This window comes from Megascapheus bottae, chromosome 4 (assembly GCF_031878675.1).
Source record: "Megascapheus bottae isolate mThoBot1 chromosome 4, mThoBot2.hap1, whole genome shotgun sequence".
NCBI classification, from domain to species: Eukaryota; Metazoa; Chordata; class Mammalia; order Rodentia; family Geomyidae; genus Megascapheus; species Megascapheus bottae.
The window spans coordinates 5,891,944-5,913,703 of NC_143512.1; the positions used below are offsets into that span (position 1 = coordinate 5,891,944).

The following is a 21,760-nucleotide window of genomic DNA, read 5'->3' on the forward strand; positions in this document are numbered from 1 at the left end:
TTTTGAGATTACTGTCCTATCCCTGCTCCTAAATCCCCTAATTAAAATAATTCTTCAAAACCCTGTGGTATCAACTTAAATTCATTTTTTTGTGCTTCATCTCACAGAATAGGTAGCAGTAACATGCTACAGCTTATATTGTCATAGATTATTCTACATATTACATTGTTTTAATTTTCTCCTTTGAGCTACTCAAAAGCCAAGTAAGAAAGTATCTTATACTTTTTTAAAAAGGGAAAATATTGATTTAATTTGCTACAGACTCATGATTAACATTAGGCAGGACTCAATGCCACCTCTCTCCAATCCTCTACATCTAAAGGGTATTTCACATTTCTTCTAAGGTATTGTTCTGTTTTACGTCCTTCACCTTCCATATGAATTGGTGAAATAATAAATCCATGCTGAAAACAGGATTTTCTAAGTATTCATCTTTGGGTCACTGATTTTTTTTTTTTTTAAGACACATCAGGAGTGCCTCTGCATAGGTCAGTAACTAAACTACTCTGATCCTATTTCTTCATTCCTAATACACAGCATTTATCTTCTCAAACTGTTGGTTAGGTGTGCTGTTTATATATCTATGCACGATTGGAGTTTGAACTCAGAGCCTACTGCTTACTAGGCAGGCATTCTACCACGTAAGCCTCCTTGATTTCATTAGTTCTTTGTGTGGAGGTTAACATTTATTTTTTTATTCTTTTATGTGGGATCTAAGGCTTGAACTCTGGGTCTATATTTCTCGTTTGGCTTTGTGGCTCATAGCCTGTGCTCTGCCACTTGAACAGCATTTCCCACTTCCAGCTTCTTGCTGCTTATGGTCTCCAGAGCTGCCTTCAAACCTCCATTAACAAATCTCTTCCGAGTAGCTACAATTAAAGGTATAAGCCACTGGCTCCAACCATAATGGTTATGCTTTGAGATAAAGTCCTGTTTTATGCCTACGTTGATCTGAATTGTGATTTTTTTAATCTGTGCATCTCCATCAAGGAATATGACAAGCTAATGTTTGAAATGGTCTCTTGAATGTTTTTGTTCAAGCTGTGTCAAACACTCCCCTGATCTGTCTCCCAAGTAGCTAAGATTACATGCCTAGCTCATTCCCAATCTTGTACATAAAATCTTAATGTTAGAAAAAGATGTTTCTATTGAGTTTCTTGACACTCCTTTCTAATAAAAATGGTGTGACTCAGGTTTCAGCAGAGTGACTCATCACCTGCTGGAGGGATACTTCAAAGGCTAAATGAGATAACTGAAGTAAAAGAGCATGAGTGGGCAGTGTTGTCAGATGTGCATGGCACCTGTCCTGAAATAGAGAATCCTCAGAGGTCTTTGGAGAAACACAAGAGAGTTCATATAATGGAGAGGAGGAGAGATAAAAACAGAATGGGTTATACAAGGACCAAATGACTGCTAAAGATAAAGGAGACTACACGAGAAATTATACTGAAAACATAATAGCAGTAAAGAAAGTTTTTTATACTAAGAAAATCTATGAGAAGAAAGCTATAAAGAAACAACTGGTTACACACATACTTTAAGCATCTCTCACCAAAGATAATTCCTAAGTAAATCTAACAGGGGCAACAGTGAAGATTAAAAAAAAAAAATCATGTTTGAGCTTTCAAGAAAAAAAACAGTCTAGACACTATTTCTAAAGTTACTTCATAGATATTGTAGAAACATTATCTAGCAACAATACTCAATCAGAAAACTTTGACATCAAATGTTAATTTCTTTACAAAAGTACTCCATCTTAATATTTAAATCTGTGTTTGACAAAATCTGATCATTTTCAAGTACATACATTTAAAGTAATTAAACTGTCTAGAAAGATACTTTTCTAAAAATACTGCATCTAGCCTAAGGAGAAATGCATCATTAACAAAAGAGAAAACATGTCTATCATGTAGTGAGGGAAATATTGAACAAAAAATTTAATGACAAAAAGTTATATTCTTTACCTGACTGTACTGATAAGAGAAATTAAGCCTTTTGTTCTTCTAAAATGCAAATCTGAGTCAAAGAAAAAAATACCAACTGGTAGAAAGTTCAGTTGAAGGACTACTGCAAATTACAGGAGAAAGTAAGTAATTTTTGGACAAATAAAACATGGTGGTAGAAATAGTCTAGGATGTCTTACTAATGCCATGTGGAAAAAGGTCTGAAAAACAATATACATTTACACTCACAGGAACATGTTCCCAATTGTAAATCCATACTAGAAAGTGCTGTTAACAAGCCATAGATATTATCATTCAAGAAATACTGACCAGGGCCGGGAGTTTGGCCTAGTGGTTAAAGTGCTTGCCTAGCATGCATGAAGACCCGGGTTCGATTCCTCGGTACCACATACATAGAAAAAAGCCGGAAGTGGTGCTGAGGCTCAAGTGGTAGAGCTCTAGCCTTGAGAAAGTCCAAGGACAGTGCTCAGGCCCTGAGCTCAAGCCCAGGACTGGTTAAAAAAAAAAAAAAGAAATACTGACCATTATGTGTTCCCACTATCTGAAAAAGCCAGAACCACAGCCAGCTTACTATCGAAATAAAGAGTGTAGGCTCAACAAAATGGGTACTCATCTGCAAAACATGTGGCAGATTTAATTCAAGAAATGAAACTAAGGATGTAAGTCTATGGGGGGAAAAACTGAAGCAAAATAGCAAAGAAACGAGCAATAAAGTGCAAGAGGATCTTATTTTTGTACTATCAATCATTACACTTTCAATCTTATGCTAACATCAGAAGTATTATGGGCCACATTTTTTTTTTTTGGTAGGTCATGGGCCTGGGCGCTGTCCCTGAGCTCTTCAGCTCAAGGCTAGCACTCTACCACTTAAACCATAGCACTATTTTCTGGTAGTTAAGTAGAGATAAGTCTCACGGACTTTTGTGGTTGGACTGGCTTTCAACCGTAATCCTCAGATCTTAGCCTCCTGAATAGCCAGGATTATAGGAGTGAGCCACCAACACCCGGCAATCAGACATTTTTGAATGAAAATTTCCCTTTCAACAAGTGAGAGCACCTGATTTCAAGTTATAGTCAGGAAAACACAGCACATCCATGTTCAGATTTCAATCCAAGTTACCTTTTTATTGCCATTCCTGGGGCTTGAACTCAGGGTCTGGGCACTGTCCCTGAACTTCTTTTTCTCAAGGCTGGCACTCTACCACTTGAACCACAGCACCACTTCTGGCTCTATTTATGTGTAACTGAGGAACTGAACCCAGGGCTTCATGCTAGGCAAGCATTTGACCACTAAGCCACATTCCAGCCCCCAAGTTTTTTTCTACAGTACTTGTAGGGAATAAAAGATATCTCACTCTGCAGTAAAAATTCATCCACATATCCCAGATGAAGAGTTTCAAACTGAGGAAACTCCAATTCTGCCATCTTTAGGGCAGAAAAAACACCATCTTTGGTTAGGGAAGGCTGGATCCGAACTTCATGCAACCTAGAAGAGAAGAAATGGCAGAATGAAAAGAAAGCCATCAGTATCAAATTCTTCCCGTTAGGTTCAGAAAGTTTAAAATTTTATTAAGTATTAGATACTAGATATGTCAACAGATTTGTCTCCTATCATTAAAAAAACAAAACAAAACAGAAAAGAGGTATTTCCTTTAAAGGAGTACTTACAAAGTGTAGGTTCACCTTAGGCAGTACATTGAAGCTACAGTTCTCCCTCGATAGATTGCAGCTCACTTACTGCAGTGGCTTCACTGTATCAAGGTGTGTTTTATTTTTAAATGCGTAAATAATGATTCCTAACCTACTGTGGTAGCTATGTTCCAGAGAAGCCTTGATAGCTGAAAATCCCCAAGGTTGCTAGAAATAAACCGAGATGTAGTGAGGAAGGAGTGTCTAACACTGCTGCTTCCAGGAATCAGTGTGTGTGTGTCACTAACTTTTTGTCCAGGGTCAGCCTCCAACTTCCACCTTCCTGAACTCTGCTTCCTGATTAGCTGAGCCTACAAGTGTATGCCATCAAATCTGACTTTCCAAGTGCTTAGTCTGACACTTGAGGTGAGAGTCTACATTGCATACTGGAATGTCTTTAACATGCTTGTTAATGTTTCATTTCAATAAAGAATATTCTTCTGTAGCAGTAATATAGGTATTACTAATACTAGAAAATTTTCATTTATTTTACCTATGTTCTCAATCAGTATTTGACTGAAAAATTAATGTTAAAATATTTAAAAATTAGAAAAAATACACAAATCAAAGTATAAACATTAAAATGTGCTACCAAATAATAAGAAGATATGGTTAACACTATTAGGGTCAAATGTTGCCAATTTACAATGATGATTTCTGAGTCTATCAGCAAATAAAACAATTCAGAAAACCTTCAGAGACAGAGAAAAGTATTCATTCCTGAGAGGAGTTCCAGTACCAATTTCAACTCCAGCTTCTGTTGGACTCAGATATTTCAAGAGTCAAGTGCTTTCTCTGATATGAGACCACACCCTTAGAGGGCTATCTAGGCCTGGAATAAAACTAGTCCTAAAATTAAAATGACCATTAAATAATACCATCTGCCACTTAAAAAGCTCCTTAGTATTTTAAACTAAGTACTGCAAAACCTCATAGAGAAATACATACATTCCCCCAATTTTTGTTAACACTGGGGAAAAAAAACTTATTTCTAAGACAAATGGCAAAGTAAGAGAAAACCTACCTACGAGCAGCAGTGATGATGAGGTAACCAAGATCTACTTCCAGAGCATTTTTGCAAGCTCCTAAAACAATCGTGTGCAAATTTCTAAAACCTCCTAAAGGAGAAAAACAAACATTTCTTTTATCACAATAGGTAAAATTATTTACCTAGATCTTAAAATAAGAATTATCATTTAAAAGTAAATATGTTGGGACCGGGAGTTTGGCCTAGTGGTAGAGTGCTTGCCTAGCGTGCACGAAGGCCTGGGTTCAATTCCTCAGTACCACATACATAGAAAAAACAAAAGCTGGAAATGGTGCTATGGCCAAGTGGTAGAATTCTAGCCTTGAGAAAAGTCTAAGGACAGTTCTCGGACCCTGAGTTCAAGCCCCACAACTGGCAAAAAAAAAAAAAAAAAAAAAAAGTAAATATATTTTACTTCTGCATCCAAATGAATAGATAACAAGAACAATTATAGTTGCTAGTTGGTTCCTTAAAACAAAGGATGATAATCATTCTGCAAATATACTTCAGTGGCATCTGAAAACTCCAGAAGCACTAGACTAAGCAAGGATTTTCAGAAAGGTAGATCTTCCAAAGGAAACTGTAAAGAATCTACAGTACTTGATTAACATTTGAGCCATCAGCTGCCTGTAATCCTTGTTACTCAGGAAGCTGAGATCTAAGGATTTCTGTTTTTGAAGCCAGCCCAGCCAGGAAAGTTCATGAGACTCTAACCACCAAAAACTGGAAGAGGAGCTGTAGGTCAAGTGGTAGAGTACCAACCTTGAGTAAGAAAGATCAGGGACAGTGCCTAGACCCTATATTCAAGGTCTATGACTGACAAACACACACACACTGAGCCTATCATGGAACAAAATAAACATTGCCTTAGCTTCAACTTGTATCTCTATACTTTAAAAATTTTTAGACACAAAGAATTTTCACAAAGGATTGATTTATCCATCCTGAATTTTACCAATAAAAGTAAATTGCATATATTTTTGTGTCTACTTTCTTTTTCTAAACATCTCATTATGAGGTTCATCTGCCCTATTGAAAGAATTTGTAGGTTTAATTGTAATGCTTCATAGTTTTCTATGAACAGGCCACATTTTAATTGCCATTCAATGGCCGATTGGCATTTGCTTGTTTCCATTTTATTAAAAGAAACAGTAATTCTAGGAACAATCTTGAGTATGTCTTATTAAGAATACACCTAAGCATTTCTGTTGTGTTTAAAGCCAGAAATGTCCTGTTATGTGTGTGGTCAATGTTAGTAGACACTCTTGTCAGCGATGTATGAAAGGCCTGGCTGTTTCACATTCTAGAAAACATTAACTGCATGCATGCTATAGTTATTTTAGAGCTGTGTACAGCACTGTGATTTTTCATCTCCCCAGTAATTCAGTGAAATTGGTCATTTTTTAATGTTTACTGGCTATATGGATAGCCTCTTATGTGAAGGCTTTTCAAGATTTCTAATAAGTTGTCTGCCTTTTTCTTATTAATTTCAATTATTTCTTATTAATATCACAAGTCTGCTAACAGATTTGTATTGAGAAGAGTTCTTATTCTGTGGCTTGGCTTTCACTTTTTATTATGCTTTTTGATATACATATAAAAGATTAATGGTATTAAGTTTTTATGGTATGTGCCTTATACTGTCTTATTTAACAAATCATTGCTTCCACAAGTAATACATTTGGAATTATTTATTGTGTCAGGAATGTTGACTCCATGAGTAAAAAAAAGGCAAGCTATTTTTACATACTGACTAGAAAAGAAAAATCTGTTTTCCTTCCAAGATCTTAAAAAAAAAAAAAAGAAATCCTTGGCTTTGGTACAACTCTTCTAGCCTTTTCTTTTTTCTTTCTTTTTTTTTTTTTTGACAGTCCTAGGTCTTGAACTCAGGGCCTGGGCACTGCCCTTGGGACTTCTCAAGGTTAGAGCTCTACCACTTGAGTTGCCATTTCTGGCTTTTTTTTATGTATGTGGTACCAAGGAATCGAACCCAGGTCTTCGTGCATGCTAGGTAAAGACTCTACCACTAGGCAAAATTCCCAGCCTAGCCTTTTCTTTAGTAAATGACACTGTGTCACTTTCCTGTAACTTTCGTCCTATTAGCTGTAACAAGAATAATATAAATGATGTTGGTCTGGAAGAAGTTTGTACATCCTCTCAACTCAATGTAGTGAAATGTACTTAAAATAACTGACATAATGTCTATCATCATTGTACTTTAGCAGCATTCACTACAATAACTATTACCAATGACACGAGGTTTTCTATTGTTTCATTTTATTTATTTGAATTAGATCTTTCATTTCCAACTATCAATTATCTAGGTAACCCTTTTTCCATTGCAATGAGGTGATTAACATGAATCACATTCTACTGCATATCATTTCTTAGCTCTGTGTAAGAGACTGAGACTGCAACTTTTTTGTGTGTGCCAGTTTTGAAACTTGAACCCACAGCCTGGCACCATCCTTGAGCTTTTTGCTCAGGGCTAATACTCTACTACTTGAACCACAGCTCTATTTTATATACTATACAACCAATACAGGCAGCAATATTACTAATGCACAAGTTCTTTTGAAAGTCTAGGCTATCCAAGTCTAAAATATCTCATCACCAAAGAGAGGAGAAATAGCTGTTAACATTTCTAGGAAAAATTTTGAATATAAGATATGAATCATTATCTTATTGATAATAAGAAGACAGGGGTAATAAGTATCACTTGACTATTTTGAGAAAACTAATCAACTTTCATTAAAAAGGAAGCAACTACTAGCCCATATATTCAGGGACACCTATCAATCAAATAAATACAGCAGGGACAAAAAGCATTTTCTTTTTAAAGCATTTTCTTTTTAAAGACTTGAAGGAGTTGGGAGTTTGGCCTACTGGTAGAATGCTTGCCTAGCATGTACAAAAGACCCGGGTTTGATTCCTCAGTAGCAAATACATAGAAAAGCCGAAAGTGGTGCTGTAGCTCAAGTGGTAGAGTCAAGGACAGTGCTCAGGCCCTAAGTTCAAGCCCCAGGACTGGAAAACAAAAACAAAAACAAAAACAAAAACAAAACAAAGACTTGTAACTAAAGTACAACAAAAGTTTTTGTGATTATTTTTGGCAGCACTGGCGTTACAACTTAGGGCTTCTAACTCACTAAGCAGGTACTGAACTACTTGAGCCAGCCTTCAGCCATAAAAATTATTTATAAAATACTTAGTAAATGAAGAAAATTAATACCTGATCGCCAACTATCTTCAACTACATGTTGAATAAGACCTCCAAGGAAAGGAACTCGAACCATTTCTAAATGTTCCAAGTTTCGGGCAGAGGCTAAGCCTGTTACTAACGGGACATATTTCAAGGAATTAGTAGGTCCTGGGAAACAACAAGAAAAAAAAAATTTAATGGATCAATGCAAATTCCTAAAGATAAATATTCAAATCAGCAACTGAGTATATTATAATCTATCTTAAAAGGATAAGCAAACTGCTGGCTTTCTGAGATCTGTAATTCTCACAAAGGAAAGGTTTAGTTAGCTGTTAACCATAAGCTTATTAATCAACAATTTTTTTAATAACACTGATAAAATATGAATTATTTCTTATAAACACACTGAAGTCTCAATAACTTTGAGCTAAAATTAACTTATGGGAAAACTCAATATGAAAATTTGTTACTTTACTCAAGTAAATAGATCAACCATAACATCTCTTTGTGAGATATTTGTTATTAGAAACTATGGATTATATATTATGTATTAGGTACATCTGAAAGCTCATAAAGCATATGATTCTGTCATTAAAAGACCTGAAATCAGCATGAAGATACAACATGAATCACTGTAGAAGGACAAAAAGCCAGAATGAATCCAATGAGAACTCCTGTCCATAAGAAAAAAAAAAGTAAGCCAGAAAAGCTTAAAATGTATGTATCTTTGAGCAAATGTATTTGTTTATGTAGGTATAGAAAGGGGGAAGTAGTAGTACCTATTGTAGGGTAAGAAGGAAATAATATAGAGGAAGACATAAAAGTGAACGCTGTGTAGTTGTGTAGATAAAAACGAATGAGACGTTATCCGAAAATATGGTAGATGTAGAAAGGAGTCGTAATATGCATATCAATAGGGACCCTGATAACGAACTTTGGAGCATAGCAGTTTCCACCTGATACTCTAAGGAAGTAGCAACAATAAGGTTTTATTCAGGAAACTACTATCACAGAGGTAGATTAGGCCAGGAGATCAGAGATAAAGAAAGCAGACTGAAATCTACTAAAACAATCCCACGGAATATAAAAAGGGCTTGCAAGATTATATTCATAATATCCTTTGTGGCTTCATTTTTTGATCAGGTTAAATACAAATTCAGGCTGGGAGCATAGCCTAATGGTAGTTGTGTTTGACTAGGATGCACAAAGCCATGAGTTTGATTCCTCTGTACCACCTATACAGAAAAGGCTGGAAGTGGTATGTGACTCAAATGGTAGAGTGCTAACCTTGAAAATGCTAAATGACAGTGCCCAGGGCCTGATTTCAAGCCCCAGGACTGGCCAAAAAAAAACAAAAGATGAATCAATTACAAAACATAAATAGCAATCATATAATTTTAATTACAAAAACAGCTTTGGGATAGTTTGGGATAGTTTAGACTACTGCATGTTTATGTTTAACTCTACCATAACTGTGTATCATTACCTGCACAGTTCCTCATGACGAAAGTTCTTAAGCTGATGCAAAGGAAGTCTTTAAATGGCTGTGGTTTAGTGAGTCTTACCCACTTCATATAAAGATGCCTTAGCATTGGGATGCAAGGAATTTCAGGAACATTCACCCCTAAAACACATATAAAAATGAGAATAAACAAGAAGATCACAAAAATATTCTGTACTTAGTAAGTTCAAGAATTCAGTTTTCAAATCTACAATTTATATACTTCAAGGAGACTTTGTCAGAACAAGTTGCATGAAGTTCATTAAATGTGGCATACTTTAAAAATGCTAGTAAAAATAACTTATATGGATTAAAATAAGGTTATCTCATCTTTTTAGAAAAGGTAAATCGTAAATGTGGTTCAAATCATACACTATAACCCTTCCAAAATACATTTACCCAAAAGATAAAAAATGACCATAAGTTTCTGAAAGAAGCACTGTGAAAATGGAGATCAAATACACAAACATATCATATAATTATCATGGCAGTTGTCCTTCCAGTAAGAAAACTCAATTTCTCAGTCACAAAGTAAGGCTACTAAGTTTCAACATAGTCATTTCTAGAAGATAGATAAGACAGTTTGAAAAGTCATTTCCACAATTACATGAATTTTAAAGACATATGCAGGAAACTCTAGCTTAGCTCTAGAAGAAATCATAAAGGCATTTAATAGCTCAAACTCATGATATTTGTCTTGATCAATAAGGGACTTGGAACTAGAAACATGAAACAATGCAAATGACCTAGGAAATAAGTACTCACCAACTAAATGCAAAGTTTGAATTTTTGCTCCTATAGGAATTTTTAGTTTATTTTCAGGAGGAATTGGAAATGCTCCATTTCGATTACGAAATTTCCCCAGAATATGGACATGTGGCATATATGTCCAAATGGATTCTACCAACTCCAAATGAGATGTTTCCACACCCTAGAAAATAGCATTGAAACAAACATAAAAAGGTTTTTCATTTAGCAAATGACTGTAATGCTTCTTTCTGTATTATAATACACTAAGTAATGGAAGAGAAAAGTGTACTACAGATAAAATCTGCATGTAAGCCAATATATTCTTATCATTCTTCTGATCCATTATATCACCAATCAGTTAGTATCAAAGTACCTAGTCAGTTGCACTCACCACCAAGTTTGGGCATGCTTGTAAAGCTTCTAGGACTCCTGGAATGCTGAAAGCCTCATGGCCCCTTACTCTTCGCCTCTCAAGATATCGAGGGTGAAGGCCATATAGCTGTTCAACATCTGGCATCTTCTTTAAAAGTGTTAGAAAACTGGAATCTGTGAAGCCTGAGAAGCATTTAGAGCCAGGGTCAGAGCCAGGGTCATCTTTCTAATTTGCTAGTAAGTTGTATTTTTTATTTATGCATTTGCATGTTTATTTATTGGGTGCTGGTCCTGGGGTTTGAACTCAGGGCATAACATAGGAATTCTGCTACACTTCCTCATAAATTCCACATCCAGAATTTTTGCTGGCTTAATCTCTGCTAAAGCCCTTGATGTTAAAACCCTAAATGTTTTCTTGTCTACTATAAACCATCACTTTATGGAAAACATGATCGATTTTCCTAAAGGATGATTTTTTTTTTTAAGGTAACTGAAGACACACTATGGTAAGTTTCTACAAAACTAGGTTCTAACCTCAGGTATTCACATTTCTCCTGAAGGCATACATAACTACTGCGGCCAACTGATAAAGTTATCAGTGACCCTGGAAAGGACACAGAAGCCAAAATACTAACATCACAGCATAACAGCACTTCCGAAGCAGTCTGTTTTGTGGTGTAGAACAAAACAAGTTAATTACCTCTTCAGCCCTTCATCTCTATTAAAGGATATTTTTTTTAAAAAAGATTATTGTTGGGATAATGTATAGAGGAGTTACTGTTACATTTGTCAGGTATTGGGTACATTACTTCTCAAACCTTGATATCCCTTCTTGTGTTTTTGTCCCCCTTTCCCTCCCCTCACCCTTCCCTATTATACATAAATAAACATATATACAATATACCAGGTAACAAAGTCAGATACAATAACCATGAGATTAACCATAAGCGGAAAAAAGAGAAAAGAAATAACTTCACATAGTACATTAAGAACAACAATCACAAAGATGAATATCTTGTTTCTATAACCTAGAGCTCATTTTGTTTAGTCTGATCCTGTATGACTATATATACATTGGTTTTGAGCTATTGTGATCCTCTGCTAGAATCCTAGATGTGTATTAATTATGACAAATGAGGGAAGCCATGGAGCCTATATTTCTTTGGGTCTGGCTTAATTCACCTAATATGATTTTTTCCAGGTCTTTCCATTTCCTTACAAATGGGGAGATGTCATTCTGACAGCTGCATAGAATGCCATTGTATGTAAGTACCACATCTTCTTGATCCAATCATCTACTGAGGGGCATCTGGGTTGGTTCCATATCTTAGCCATGGTAAATAGTATTGCAATGAACATAGCTGTGCTGGTAGCTTCAGTATGCCCTTGTTTCTGGATTTTTGGGTAAATACCAAGAAGTGGAATTGCTGGGTCACAGGGGAGCTCTATATTTAAGTCTTTTGAGGAATCACTATACTGCTTTCCATAGTGGTTGGACACTCCCACCAACAGTGTAGCAGTGATCCCTCCTGGCCACATCCCTGTCCGCATCTGTTGTTGTTATTAGATTTCTTGATCTTGGCCATTCTAACTGGAAGGAGGTAGAATCTCAAAGTAGTTTTGATTTACATTTCTTTCATGGCCAGAGATGTCGAGCATTTCTTCATGTGTCTATAGGCCATTTTTATTTCCTTTTCAGAGATGTTTCTCTTTAAGTCTTTAGCTCACCTTTTAATGGGATGGTTGTTTCTTTGAGGTTTTGGTTTTGAGAGATTCAATTTTTTGAGCTGTAGATATTTTAGATATGAGGCCCTTGTCTGCTGTATGACTAGTGAAGATCTCCCATTCAATGCTCATCACATGTTCAAAGCCTCATGGTATGGATATCATAGAAAAAGGACTTCTAAGCAATAGTAGAGCACATTCATTCATGGACTGCTGACCTTTTTAAAAAAAATCTTTAGCCTTTTTATTTTTTCCTTTCAGGTGTGCTTTGCTTTACCAACTGCTTCTATCTGGAGAACCTAATGGCTGCTATGTGTTACAGGTGAAGAACTAAGATTTGAACATCTTTTAAGTCTTAGGACAGGATGGGTTTTGAAAATGAAAGCTATACAAGTGCAACTTTGGCAACCAAACCATGTTGGAGAACAGAAACAAATATTTAACTTTATTTGCAAAGCTACAGTTAAGCTAGAGAAGAGAGTCATGATAGAAAATGTCACCACTCACCAGAAAACCTACATCACAAAATATAGTCAATCAAGGGCTCAGTCTAATCATATACATGTACAACAGGCTAACATAGCTCTTTAAGGAGAAAGAAATGAAAAATACAAGACCAATAAAACAATAAAGCATTGGGCAAAAGCATGTGGTGAAAGCACCAACCTAAAATGAATTAATTTCAATTATTTTAACTTCAAAACACAAACTGACTTAGATTGCCTTTAAAGCAAAAAAACTAATTCTAAGGACCCACTCTTACTACTTTCCAGCAGCCACAATGTACCTTGCAGCTGTACCTACTTACCACTTGGCATGTATTCCCACCACCTCCCAGCACAGAGGTCCACAACCCTTACAACTCTGAGATACAGAGTCACGGCTTCCTTTAGCTTCCGGGAAAGACATTCCATGCACATGATATCCTGCAGAGGGAGGTACCTTTGTAAGAAAAAGAAACTTACATTTATCAAGTAGGCAACCACTTCCTTTCACTAGATACGTTTTGCTTCTACCATTTTCCTACCATATTTCAAATGAAATGAGATCTTTGGAATTTTCTCAGGACATAAGGTTTTATTATAACGAGTCAGCAAATTCTAAAGTATCCTTTCCTTCTCCATATAGAGCATTTGATTAAAAAATCAAAATAAAACCAAACAAAAAAAAATCAGGTATCAGGGGCTGCGAGTTTGCCCTAGTGGTAGAGTGCTTGCCTAGCATGCAAGAAGACCCAGGTTCAATTCCTCGGTACCATATACATAGAAAAAAGCCAGAAGTGGTGTTGTGGTTCAAGTGGTAGAGCTCTAGCCTTGAGTAAACCCAAGGACAGTGCTCAGGTCCTGGACTCAAGCCCAGGACTGGCAAAAAAAAAAAAAAAAAAATCAGGAGTCAATGGTTTATACTTAGGAGGCATAGATCAAGACGAACACAGTTTGGAAGACCCCATCTCAACCACAGTGATGCACACCTGTCATCCCAACTTTAAGGAAGTCTGAGATTAGGAGGATTATGGTTCAAAGGTCAGTATGGACAAAAGAAGGTCAGAAGATCCCACTGCAACAGAAAAACCTGGATATGACTGTGTGTGCCTAACATTCTGGCTGTGGCAGAAAGCATACATAGGACGATCAGAATCCAGGCTAGGCTGGACCCAAAAGATCTTACCTCAACAATACTAAAGCAAATAGGGCTAGAATGTTGAAATAACACCTTTATATCTATCCTTAGTCCATAGCTGGTAAAAATGGTCAATCTAAAATTGGATCTAGAGAAAAACTGCTATTTTTTTTTTTTTTTTTGCTGAAGGGTATGAATAACAGACAATGACCGAAAGACAGTAATGGAAACCGAAATGACATTTTCATTTTTGGTTTCTTTGAGGGTTACAACACAGTTTGGGTAAAAAGAGAATTTTAAAAACAATTTTCAAAGAAAACCTCCATAGTGTTTTAATCATAAAGCCACTTTAATATACATACTGCATATAGTATGAATTGTAGTTTTTTTCAGAAATATTTTATATATCAAGAAAATATTTCTCACTGCAAGTTACAGAAAACAAACAAAAAACGACAAAAAGTGTGACACATGATAGTTTCATGATGGAATCGCAGTCAACCCGGACATGCTCATCTACGGAAGGGAACTTTTTGTGGCAGAGAAACACTTCTGTCATAAGTAGCTAGCAGCCCAAAGCTGTCCAGGCCAGTAGCTACTAAACATACATGCTACTGAGATTTGAAATATAGCTGGCACCACAGAGGAACTGAATTTTCATTTCACTTAAATTTCAAAGTTTTGCATGTAGTTTAGGGCTACCACACCAAACAATACAGCATTAATTTGCTCTTATTTTTACATTCTAGGCAGGTGAAAGTCAAACAAAATCCTACCTAAAAATATGGCAAAGTACTTCATGTGAAAGTTGATTCATGTAATCCTTTGTTTCATCTGATACTGTTTCCTCTGTAATTTCACTATTCAGACATGTTTTAACATTTTTCTTTCGCGGCCCCATGGCTGTGTTATCTTCAGTATCAAAGAGCAAATTTCCCCTTGTTTGAGATCAAAGCACCTGAAATGCAAACCAAGAATAGAATGTACACTAAAGAAATAGACTCAAATACAAAATCATTTCTGTAACAACACAGGTAAAAGTGTATTTGAAATACTGGTAAGAAAGTTTTAAAATATTGATAGTAGCTTATTAGAATGGTAAGTTGCATGTTAAAATAAAGAAAAGCAATCATTTATCCTGTTGGAAAAGCATATAGCTCAAATTATATATATGTATATCTATATATACATATATATATATATAAAATCAAACAAGGTAATCAAAACCTTTCAACTCTAGAGGCTTGTATTCAATATAATGATAAATGCAATGTAAATGAATAAAGACATGCCTGAACATGAACCCATGAATAAACCTTTCAGTTGTCAATACATGCCATCTTTCCATCAGCAATTCTCTCACCTGAGATACTAAATGAAGAGCAACTCCTTTCATGAATCTGATAAAAAAAAAAAAAAGAAAAAAACCCAATCTTCTTCTCAAAACAAAACACTAACCTGGATGCTGATGGCTCACGCCTATAATCCTAGCTACTCAGAAAGCTCAAAGCTAAAGATCAAAGTTGAAAGTCAACTATGTCAGAAACGCCCAAGAGACTCACCACAATTAACTACCAAAAAGACAAGAAGTCCAGCTGTGGCTCAAGTGTAGCATGGAGTACAGAAGCTCAGGAAGAGCACTCAGGCCCTGATTTAAGCTCCAGGTCTGCCACAATAATGAAATAAACTTCAGGCCCGGCACTGGTCCCTAATGCCTACAATCCTAGCTTCTCGAGATGCTTAGATGTAAGGACCAAGATTGGAAACCAGTCAAAGCAGGAAAGGCCAGTGAAACTCATATCTCCAACCAACTAGTAAAATGCTTGACCACATGAGCTCTACTTCCAGAGATTGGATGAGATTAGTGAGAAAAAAAAAAAAGGAGAGAAAAAAAGCTCATAGGCTTTCCTGCCCAGGCTCAATTTGAAGTACAATCCTCAAACCTCAGCCTCCTAAGTAGCTAGGATTATACCCTATTAACTGGCATATGCTATTAACTCTGGCTTGACTCTCCTTTATCTTTCTCGCGTATAAACCCAATGACTGTGCTCCAAAAAGTGTTGCCTAAATATTAAGTCATCTATGAAATCAACTATTCCATTTGAGTTCTCTGTTGAACTTACCACATGCCTATATAGCAATTAGTGAAGAGTCTTAGTCATATTTTTACCAGGAAAAGGATCTCTATCTTGCCTCCAGGTGGTAACAAGTCCTTACACACAATATATCCTCAAAAGTCTGACTTAAGCGTATCCATCAGTTTTTCTATCATTTCATACACAGCTACTATCAGAATGCTGCTCCTAAGAACAATTTCATAGGGCTGTGAACACTACTGATTGCTACAGCAATCAATGATCTCAGCAAACATATAATCCAGGTCATAATGCTAACAGGTTCTGCATACCAGTTATCCTCTATGTATGCAAAAGCCCCTAAAACACCATTAACCTATAGTCCAAGCCATGTAATGACTGAATGCATCAGTTAACTAACATCTTTTATGATTGTATCTTTGATTGTTCCTCATTTTGCAATGCTATAGTTTTTGGAGTCATATTTACTAGCCCCAGTATATAACCTACACTTAAATTTTAACCTAAACAACCTATACCTGAAATATCATTACATCTGCAAAATTCACTTGTTTTAAAACTCAAAACATGTTTACAAAAACATTATACACATTAGGTGGAGGCTGTGAGGTCTCCAGCAAGTCACCCCCCTCAAATCTACTTAACCTGTACTCTGCATTAACTCTAAATACCAAAAAGCCTAAATTTGCAGACCTAACAGAATGTTAGGTAGAAGTATAATTGTACCTTCTGAAGTGGGCCTTTAAGATCTGATCTCATAGTTACCACTTTAACAGGTAAAATAGGAGCCCTCTGCTCTAAATCTCTGGTGGGAAAAGGATTTGAGGAAATAAAAAATGGGATAAAGCATATTTAAGACAAGTAAGGACCTATAACCAGAGGGAGAGCCATCAACCCTCTCCGGATCTCTCTGGAAATGAGCAGGAAATAAAAAGCTTCCCCAGTAAAGGACTAATTTATCTCCCTCACCACACCTCCATCTCAGTCTTGACAAAGAATAAAATTCCTTCAACTAAAGTTGGCTACAGGCCGGAATTGGCAGTTTACGCTAGTAACCCCAAGTACTTGGGAGGTGCAGATCAGGTGTACTGAAGTTTGAAACCAGCCTAAGCAAAGTTAGAGAGCCTCCATCTCAACAAATAAGCTGAGCACACGGTATGTATGATTGCAGCTGTGTAGAAGGCATAGGTAAGAGGATTGTGCTGTAAGACCAGCCTGAAGCAAAAAAGGAAATCCTATCTGAAAAAAGACCTAAAGGAAAAAGGGATGAGAGCATGTCTCAAATAGTAGTACCTACCAGGTGCATGGCCTTGAGTTCAAACCATACCACTACCAAATGCAATAATAATACTAATAATAATAATAATAAAGTTGACAACACAATCATGTGAGTGAAATACCCAGCTAGACTATTCCAGGCACTGTATGAAAAGAAAATATTCTTCCCCCCGGAACTTTTCAACACAGGGGGAAAAAAGGCCGTAGCTAGGTTTTTTTCCCCTTTCTGCTCACCCCGTTTGCCAACATTCTACCTTTTCTAGAGAAACTCAACAAAGCCTGAAAGGTCCAAAGCAATAGCAAGTTAAAAAGGAGAGTAAAGGAAGGAAAATTTGCTGAGCAGCAAGGGAGACAGGTGGAGAGATGTGGCGGTAGTCATGTGGTGATGACCTGGTTAAGTATAAGATCCCTATCTTATGTGAAGGCTGCATTTTTGCAGCACCACTTGTTATTCTAGGTTTACCAAGCTCTAGAGGCTCAGACTCAGAAACACAAAGAAAGTGTCACTTGGAGTGAATTACACATCTCCATGGCAATGTTAAAAGCTGAAGAAAGTCTTCAAAAGTCACTCAGAGAATGTTAAGAACTAAAGGGACCTTCTGCAGAGTCACCCTGTTTATTTTGTGAGGGTTAAAAGGCATCTGAGAATATGATAAAAGTGTTAGATTTTTCTCCCTAGTTTCCCAAGCATAGAATTTCAAATGCATTTTCAGAAGATTCAAAACATCTAGAGAATCTTATTCAAATCTGGCCCCCTAGATTTTAAGATCAAATAATAGAATAAGTCTCTTGCCAAAGGTCACCTAGAAAGGTCAAAACCCAGTTTGGGATTCAGATGCCCGCCCTATATTACACACCTTATTATCAAGTTAGCTTTCTGACTCTGTAGCTTGCCTTCCTGCATTCCAGAGCTATGTCCCAGAGACTGGAAATGGATAGACCTGCCTCTGACACACCTTCCTTCACAAATTAAGGTTTGTAGTGCATCTAATTTAGTCTTCCACACAATAGACTGTAGCCATCCAGGCAGCCTACTATAATTTCTTGGCCAACTATTTAAAGACTATAGCTAAAGAAGGCTTTACATGTGTCCTGGCACACTAGGCACATTAAGTCTGAGCTGTTTGTGAATATACTTTAAGCCAAAGTCCCTCAAAAATTTATCACTAAAGAGTGCTTTCCTCCTTTTGTTCGGTCAGTCCAAATATCTTCCTTATCCCAAGTGAAATGATAACATTCCTATAAATTTATTTGGGTCACCCTCCAAACCATTCCTACCTTTTAACTCTTAGAGCTCAAAGTTACCTGTACCTCTTAAAAGGAAGCCAAAGCATTTCCTGGCTTGCAAAAATCAAAATCTTCTCTTCGTCTTCTTTCCCATTATCTGTATCTGTTTTAACATTCATAGTTCATAATTCTAATAGTTGATACTTGTACAATCTTTACTCCTTAACTTTCTAAACCTTTCACATTTAAGTCTTCCTATACCTGTTCCACCTCACCAACATCCTCTATTCCTGACTTATTCCACTAGCTACTTTCCTCAGATCATGCTAAGTGCTCTAGAACATGTTGTCTTTTACTAGCACTTCATAGAGCACTTTGTCTTGCAAATGGCCAAAAATTCATCCATCTCTGTGTGTATATGTATATTATATATAATATTTAAACACATATAAATCTATATATATAATTTTATAATTCTTTATAAGTTTGTTCATTTTTCTTACCCAAACCTGGGCTTCATTGAACTCAGGGCCTCACACTCCTGGTTGACTTTCTTCATTTGTTAACAACTGGCATTCTACTACTAGCTCAGCTTGGTTAAAAATTAGAGACAAGAGGTCTGGGAGTTTGGCCTAGTGGTAGAGTGCTTGCCTAGCATGCATGAAAACCCGGATTCAATTCCTTGGTAACACATACACAGAAAAAATGCCAGAACTGGTATTGTGGCTCAAGTGGTAGAACTCTAGCTCTACCAAGAACAAAGCTCAGGCCCTGAGTGCAAGCCCAGGACTGGCAAAAATAAATAAATAAATAAATAAATAAATAAATAAATAAATAAATAAAATTTAGAAACAAGTCTTGAGGATTCTTCTACCTGAGCTGGCTTCAAACTTTGACTTTCCAGGTGTCAGCCTGCTCGGTAGCTAGGATTACAGATGTGAGCCACTGGCCTGACTTTTTACTCACAATTCTGAATTTATTTCTCAGTGTTTCTAATTAATGACAATTCTGTGGAAAAAACCGCTTATGGATTTTCATATCTAATCATCCATTTAGTTAATCAATTTTTCATTTACTATCAAGTACCCAGTAGTGGTAACATCTAATGAAGCTCACAGTATTGGACTGGAGCTTTCTTACCTTAATCACTTCATTTCCCTACAACTTAATACTTTTCACTAACCTTATCAAAACAACTATACATATATATATATATATATTTTTTTTTTTTTTAATTCAGCCAGGCATGGTGGCTCACACTTATAATCCTAGCTACTCAGGAGGCCAGATTTGAGGATCGTGGTGCAGAGCCAGCCTGGGCACTAAAGAACATAAGACTCTTATCTCCAGTTAATCATTAGAAAACCGGAGTGGGGCTGTGGCTCCAGGGGTAAGGAGGGTAGCCTTGAGCTGAAGAGCTCAGGGACACCACCCAGGCCCAGAATTCAAGCCACAAGATGGACAAAAAAGAAAACAAAAAAAGGGAGAAAAATTCAAAACACCTTATTACACTTAAAACTTCCTAATGACTTCAACGATTCTATGGTCAAGAGTTTCCCTGACCTTCAATTATCTAATCCCTTTTACTGGCTTCAACATGGCATGTCAAAGTCATCTTGCATGTCACTTAACATTAATGAAATAACTTTTGTATTTACTGTCTATAACATTGTTGCCTAAAGAGAAACTATGTGTACCACAGTAATCTGAAAAAGCAGAATTATACTGCTGAAAACATCATAGGTATCCATCTCAGTCCTTTATTTTCACAGTGAGGCCCAAAGAAGATGAGCCTGCTCAAAGCAGTTGAAATATTCCATTGTTGAAGCAAGGATTCTAGCCTTCAACTCTAGTCCAAGTCCAATTTTATTTCACTATGTACCATCTAATCCTACTGAAAGCAGTAACTTCATTTTCCTTTTTATCCTATACGAAGCTTTAATATCTTTATAAACAGTACCTCAGGTTCACAGCCATTTAAACATGTGCACACATGTGTGTAAATACACTCATACACATCTATATTCCTCACTCAAAGCAAATAAAATTATGTCATCACAAATTCTTAAGAGAGAGGTGGAGGCTAACAGATCATTCTAAAAAAAAAAAACCAGTCATCCTAAAAAATAGAGGCTTTCAAACGCACAGACGAGATTTTTCAATCCACAACAAAGTTTGAGTCCTCCACACCATCATTTTTTTTCCTCCTCCAGAAAAATCATGACTTTACACTATCGTTACTTTATCCTTCAGTTTGATGGAGTGAGAAAGAGAGGAAGATTAAGAACCAGATACCTAAGTACCTCAGGTGTCTTACTGCCTTTTGGAAGCTCTGGTGTCTGGGAAGAAACACCAATGGCATCTCCTACCCCAGCAGTCAACTCTTGGGAGGAGAGACGCGCTCTTCAGGCCTGCCTCTTAAGGCTCCGTGAGGGGGGATTGACTACGACTTCCCAGCTGGTTACCATATAAGAAGTACTCGACACTTTTTTTTTTTTGAAACACAGAAGCAAATTGTGGCAGGGGGCGGTGGGCCGGGGCAGTCCGTGGACCAGGCAGAACAGAATTCGGGGCTTCTGATCGTGCCAGGCGTGTCCTCGCAAGGGCTGTGGCTTTGGGAAAAACATGTCCCCCTCCTGCCCCCCCCACACACCCCGCAGCACCACCCTCGGCCTTCTGCAACGCGACCGCACAGACACCGTTTTCGCATTTGAATCGGGGGGTTCCGCGATGCTCGGCGCATTGTCTGAGGGGCAGGGGACCCCAGTCCAGACCAAACATCCCACTGCATGGAGGCCCAGGGTGCAGACAAGGCCCGGGCGCCACCGCTACGGATCCGACCCCTCCTCTCCCGGGGGCTCCAGGCCCACGGGTTCCCGAGCCCCAGAAGCCTCGGTCCCGCCGCCGCTGCCCTCGACCCGCACCCCCGGCTGTGCCGCCCGCCTCCGGGTTCCGAGGCCCCCCCCGGGTGCCTGCCTCACCTATGCCGGCCCACCGTCTGTTATTGTGGTTGAGAGGGAGGGAGACACTCCACAGGAACTTCCCGCGGCCCCCACCTCCGGGGAACTTCCGCTTCCGGCGCCGCTCAGGCATTCCGGGATGTTGTCATCCGGGAACCATCGTGGGCGTGGCTAGGTCCTGGCGCGGCGGCCATGTTGAGAGTGGCGTTCTGGGCGGCCAATGGTGCTTTTCCCCTCAGCCCGGAAGGCCCGCCCTGCACCGCAGGCACAGGTCGTTGCCCATCCTGGAACCAAATGTATGCCATGCACCATCCGCATTCAGGACCACCGGGCTGAGTCTTTATTTGCA

The 21,760-nt window shown here is 37.7% G+C and overlaps 1 protein-coding gene across 5 annotated transcripts in view; it reads right to left on the minus strand.

The window, feature by feature from the left end:
* The window catches only part of Fbxo38 (F-box protein 38), a 45,381-nt gene extending 23,837 nt beyond the window's left edge, over nt 1-21,544 (minus strand). For 4 of the 5 annotated variants that reach the window (XM_090331266.1, XM_090331265.1, XM_090331264.1 and 1 more), the window contains exons 1-9: nt 21,433-21,514; nt 14,627-14,808; nt 13,039-13,172; nt 10,525-10,688; nt 10,149-10,314; nt 9,369-9,506; nt 7,913-8,050; nt 4,678-4,771; nt 3,320-3,450 (exon numbers count right to left, since the gene is read on the minus strand). In XM_090331266.1, the coding sequence (XP_090187392.1) occupies nt 3,320-3,450; nt 4,678-4,771; nt 7,913-8,050; nt 9,369-9,506; nt 10,149-10,314; nt 10,525-10,688; nt 13,039-13,172; nt 14,627-14,751 (1,090 nt within the window). In that variant the 5' untranslated portion in view covers nt 14,752-14,808; nt 21,433-21,514. Of the gene's footprint in view, nt 1-3,319; nt 3,451-4,677; nt 4,772-7,912; nt 8,051-9,368; nt 9,507-10,148; nt 10,315-10,524; nt 10,689-13,038; nt 13,173-14,626; nt 14,809-21,410 lie in introns of all 5 variants that reach the window. The other variant, XM_090331267.1, reaches the window with a different exon arrangement.
* Nucleotides 21,545-21,760: the final 216 nt, after the last annotated feature.